This window comes from Notothenia rossii, assembly GCF_949606895.1.
Source record: "Notothenia rossii genome assembly, chromosome: 4".
Lineage (NCBI taxonomy): Eukaryota > Metazoa > Chordata > Actinopteri > Perciformes > Nototheniidae > Notothenia > Notothenia rossii.
In genome coordinates, this window is record NC_136902.1 from 26,071,583 (window position 1) to 26,077,026 (window position 5,444).

The 5,444-nt window shown below is 41.1% G+C and overlaps 1 protein-coding gene across 2 annotated transcripts in view; it reads right to left on the minus strand.

Annotated features, from left to right (window-relative positions):
• Positions 1 to 1,871: 1,871 nt before the first annotated feature.
• Positions 1,872 to 5,444, minus strand: part of LOC307037143 (E3 SUMO-protein ligase ZBED1-like) — a 3,576-nt gene continuing 3 nt past the window's right edge. The window contains exons 1-3 of one of the 2 annotated variants that reach the window (XM_079677924.1): positions 3,523 to 5,444; positions 2,911 to 3,313; positions 1,872 to 2,783 (exon numbers count right to left, since the gene is read on the minus strand). The exon at positions 3,523 to 5,444 is cut by the window's right edge and continues 3 nt beyond it. In XM_079677924.1, coding sequence (XP_079534050.1) covers positions 2,385 to 2,783; positions 2,911 to 3,234 — 723 coding nt within the window. In that variant the 5' untranslated portion in view covers positions 3,235 to 3,313; positions 3,523 to 5,444 and the 3' untranslated portion in view covers positions 1,872 to 2,384. Of the gene's footprint in view, positions 2,784 to 2,910 lie in introns of both variants that reach the window. The other variant, XM_079677923.1, reaches the window with a different exon arrangement.

Here is a 5,444-nt window from a genome sequence, read left to right on the forward strand (position 1 = left end):
TAAAGTCATCCCTTTCATGCATGAATTATGAAAACCTCAGTCAGGATTTTTTTACCAAGTGTTTTTATTGCTCTTGGGGCATGAAAAACAAGATTTGAACTTTAGTTTTTTTTAATCTAATTTTTTCAAATAGATTTTTATATGTCCACTCAGGTGGACAGTATGCTTTCAGGGCTTGAACTGAAGAGATGTACATTTTGAAAAAATAATATATAAAGATGAGCAAACTTAAAATTACATTATAATAACATAAGTATGTTGATTTACAGCCCAAAAACATATTGCAGATGAAGTATTTTCAAGAATAACCAGGGCCAGGGGCTCATTTGAGGCCCCACGCACAGTTATTTGATGAGTGTTAGTGGAGCCTCGCAGTGGCAAAACAGTGCCGCGCCACCCTAATTGCACCACTTAAGCACATAGGTGCGCCTAAGATGAGGCCCCCCTCCGCAAGGTGTGGCCCCCTCCGCAAGGTGTGGCCCCCTCCACAAGGTGAGGCCCCACACATTCTGCATGATCTGCCTGTAGGGAGGGACGGCCCTGGGAACAACAGCAACAGTACCAGTACGAATTGTAGTTGAAATATAGCCAGTGATGCATGACGTCCACTGTAGTGGACAGGTGGTTAACCATGATTTCCTGCAAACATAAAATCAATACTTTAATACAAAACAAAACGTCTGCCTGCCCTCCACAATGATCAATAACAGCAAACGGATGGTCAAAGTAAGGTACAAATAAACAGAATCACACGAAGCCTGGTTAGTGTTGCCTGACTTTATAAAGTATGTTTGTTTTTACAAGTGTGTGGTTGCGTTCTAGTCACTTTGCTCAGCGCTACTGCTTGTTACAACTTTTATTTGCCGTACTCGCCTGTGTGAATATGAGTCGGACTGGTGATAGAAAATGGAGCTTGTTATTGTTTCTATTATAAGAATACAATCACCTCAGTGTTTAAAGAGTTTAGAATCAACTTTGTATACTTTATTTTTGCAAAAACAGATAATTAACATCTGGAGCTCTTTTAATGTCCTTTTTGATAATTGTTACACCAGGTCTTGTCAAAACCTTTATTCCATATTCAATATCCATTACTAAACAAAAGCACACCTGAAATGTATATTATTTTCAATACTTTATTAAGGGCAGTGAATTAATTGTTTCTGTATGTTTTTCAAACCAGTGTTATAAGTGTCATAGACAGTGTTACATTGCTGTTATTATCCTTAAAATATATGTAAAACAAAACCACTTCTGAAAAAAAAAAAACCCTAACCCTACCAATTGGATCAAATATAAAAGTCAGCCGAATTAGTGTTGATACTGCGAGGAGACGTATTGTGTGAAAAGAAATGTAAGATGTTGTTAAATTGCTGATATATTTATCACGTTTTCAGTTTTGGCGGCAGTTCTTCCTAGAAGTCTTCTCATCAGGGCTCTATAAATAGAGAACTACGGCAGATATGTAATATTTAATGCAGCCGAACCGTGTATTACAATGCCGTTATGTGATGACTTTCAAAGAGAAAAGCAAGCACACTCGGAATAAAGTATTATTTTATTTTAAAAAAATGTTTTCGGATTTCACATCGTATAAACACCATTTCCCAACGTGCATTGCGGCTAAACCATCAAATTACCGAGCTGAGGATCTTGCCTACGTCTGTTTCCGGTATTGTTTTTGACGGATGCATTTTGTTATACACACATTCCTTCACATTTCAATTTTAATTTACATTAAAGTATTTCGTGAGGCCTTCTAAAATGTTTTTAAATATAACTATGGTTTGAGTTAAAGAGTTTGTAAATTAACAGGAACCGAAGCTGTTGCCTGGTAATGCAACATCACGTCCGTTAATTCCACATCCACACACATAGATTAACATCGATTTAATAAATTAATGCCTTTGTTGCTGCTAAAAGAGGTTTCGACCAGCTGGGGCAACAAGAACATCGGTGAAATCGAGTGTGACTATTAAAAAATAAATCATTATTACATTAATATTGACAATAACAACCGACCGTCGGGGTAGCATTTGCTTGGCATATAACGATACCAAAAACTCACGGTACGGTAATACCGTGATAACAAGTCCACGGTACGATATTTATCGCGATATATTGAAGGAAAAAAGATTCTTAAAAAAAATACAAAATTTTTTTTTTACTCCAAAATGTTTTCTTTATTAAATAATAAATCTGATTTGTACAGCATTTTAGTATAGTAGTACATTTAAAGTGTCAAAACAGTAACAGACTGGAACAAGAACAAGTACTACCAAACAAAAGTATGCATTTTCTTTGTGCAAATAAACAAGAACATTCAATAATCAGACCCTGCAATAAAATAGATTTCACGTAACTCAACTCAAACTCTCTCTCACTCACTCATCGGACAGGTTTTTTTTCAGGAAGATGAGCATGTCAACATTTCCAGGTAGAAGCTGGGATCTTTGGGTGTTTACAATATCCCCTGCTGTGGAAAAAACTCTCTCACTCGGCACTGATGTGGCTGGGACAGAGAGATATGCTTTGGCCATGGGGGACAGCAGTGGGTAACACTTTGCATTGTCTCTCCACCACTTGAGAGGACAGTCAGAGAGCAAAATAGAGGTCGCTTTGCGGTACAAGTCAATTTCAGCCTCAATACCAGTGTTGTGCTGTGCGACGTGCACTTCTTTACTGAAAGACTCCCCAAGGAGATCTTCGAGTGCTGTCTTTTTGGAAGGAGGAGATTGTTCCTCAGCGTCATGTGCTCTTTCCCCTTCTGTTTCACTAGGGTTCTATGCAAGCAAGCAGAGGTAGAAAAAAACCGTCTTATCTTTCTTTTCACAAAAACAACAGAGGCAAACACACCTTACGTTATCTGAAAAAGTTACACAGACACAAAAAGAATATTTAAATATGTACCTGGTTCTGCATCTGTGTGGCTTTCAACTTCAGCCTGTCAAAAACGTCCTCTCTCTGACTGTCATTTAGCTGGTGCAAGCTCCGGAACCGGGGGTCCAACGCAGTGCTCTCTTGCAGAAACTTGTTTTGCTCTCCTTGGTATCTGTCTGTAAAGTCCTTCAGTATGGCTCTCTTCATTTGGGCGATGGTGGAGGAGTCCTCATCGTACTGTGCCATGCTTTGCTCTATCATGTGCTTGAGAGGCACAATGAGAGAGACTGTAGGTCGAGACTCATCGCACAGCACGGTGGTTGCTTTTTTCAGCGGTGAGAGAAGCCGAACCATGTCCTCGGCGTCCGTGATGTCAGCTGGTTCAAGAGTGTCTATCTCGCGTGCGTTGCGCCTGACTTCAGCACTGAGTAGCGTTGCAGCGATAGCTTGTTGTTGCTCCAGGTAGCGCTCGAGCATGTCAAGCGAGCTGTTCCATCTTGTGACCACATCCATGATGAGTTTATGAGCAGGCAGGTTTAACATTCCCTGTTTGGTGGCCAGCACAGCTGTGGCAGTTGAACTGCGGTGAAAAAACGCAGCTACACGCCTCACTCTACCAAGCAGACGGCTTGCCCGGTTTATGTTCAAACCCGCTTTTGAAGCGAGGTTTAAAGTGTGGGCAAAACACTTTATGTGTGGGGAAAGACCGGCCTCTCTCATCGCTACATCCATATTCCTTGCGTTGTCTGTTACGACAGCAATGCCTTGATTATTGTCGAGTCCCCACTCCAAAACAGCAGATTTGAACACCTCAGCAATGTTTAGTCCAGTGTGTGATGTGAAAAGAGGCCGCGTCTGTAAAACAAAACTTTTAATTTCCCATTCGCTGGTCATAACATGAGCCGTGACTGTAATATAGCTCTGCGTAGCTCGTGAAGTCCACCCATCTGTTGTTATTGAGATGCACTCTGCTTCTTTGAGGCTCTGTGTCACTTTAGCTTTTGTCTCTTGGTAAAGAGCGGGTAGCACTGTTCGACTAAAGTATGGCCGTGATGGAATGGCATACTTGGGCTCCAGCTAACCTCCGAAATCCACTGTTGTCGACCACAGAAAACGGCCTTAAGTCTTTGGCCATGTACTCGCCGATGCACCTTGTTATTTCCTGAGCTCTTGGACTGTTAGGGGGAAGTGGCGCTCCAAATACTTCTGTCAGAGTCAGTTGGCCCGGCTTAGGCTATTTCCTCACAGTAGGTTGTTGTGTTCGGAGCTTTTCTGGGTGGTAATGTGACAAATGACTTCTCATGTTCGATGTGTTTCCCAAATTGTAGGCGACCGTCGCCCGGCAGGATTTGCAAATAGTTTAGCGTTTGTCAGTTTGCTTTTCACCTTTGTCATTTCTTGAAACAGGAAAACCAAAATGCTGCCACACAACAGCTTTAAAAGTCGATGGAGCATCCTCAATTTCACAATTTCTATTTAGTTGGTCAGCACGTTCGTCAGCTCCGTTCGCCATTTTCTCGTTGGGTCTGAGTGTGAGGGCGGGCTTGCACGCAAAGGATGATGGGAGTATTCTTGACTAGTATTATGGCGTCCTCTGCTATTCAAACAAAAACATTACAGTTTTTATTTACAGGGCGAGATATAAATGAATGAACGGTAATATCGCGGTAGATTTTTTCAGTCTCACGACGGTATTGAGCCGTTTCATTATCGCGATACCGCGGTATTCGGTATATCGTTACATCCCTAGTATAAATCCATTTTAACAATATCGTGTAACTGTCACGTTTGAAGGGACAACATCGTGACATCTTCACGTTTCCCAGCATGGTAAATCGTCACATGTTCACGTCTTGCCGTGATACCGGGTTGACATTGAAGGGTGGAATCGACTACACATCTTCAGAAACATAATTTGCTTCAGATATAACCAGTGCTTGAATTGGAATAAAAAAGGTGCCAGTACTCTAAATCAGCAACAAGTATTTGGCACAAAGTCATAGTATATCCTATAATGCTGGTGGGTTTGTCTCTTTACTGTATATTTTAGAAAGGCTCACTGTACTTAAACAAAATGACTCAGGGTGCATCTGAGATTAGAGGGGGTGCAGTGGTCAAGTGCTATTTTTATAAGTGGGGAGTGGATCTGACACCCTGTAGTCTAGGGGGGTCCGGGGGCATGCTCCCCCGGGAACATTTTTAAAAAAATATTAAAGTTAGATTCATCAATCTGGTGCACTTTGAGAGCAAAATGAAGAGATATATGGATACCTCTCAACATCCATAATGAAACAACTGTAAACAGGTTTACTTTTTCTTTATGGATATAAAAGAAAGTAAAGCTTGACTCCTACTGGCTGGTTAAATGACTCCTCGTCCCTGAGGCCACTACCAGTTTTTTGTGCCATTTTGCTGGATTTATTTGTCAATAGCGTCGCTGCACAAAGTGATAGCCCTCTAGTTTAAATCTACTACCCAAAAAGAAACATATGGAGATGGGTTACTATTTAAAAAAAATTGCAAATCTATTTGGAAACAGTGGAGCCGGGGCTCAAATCCTATGG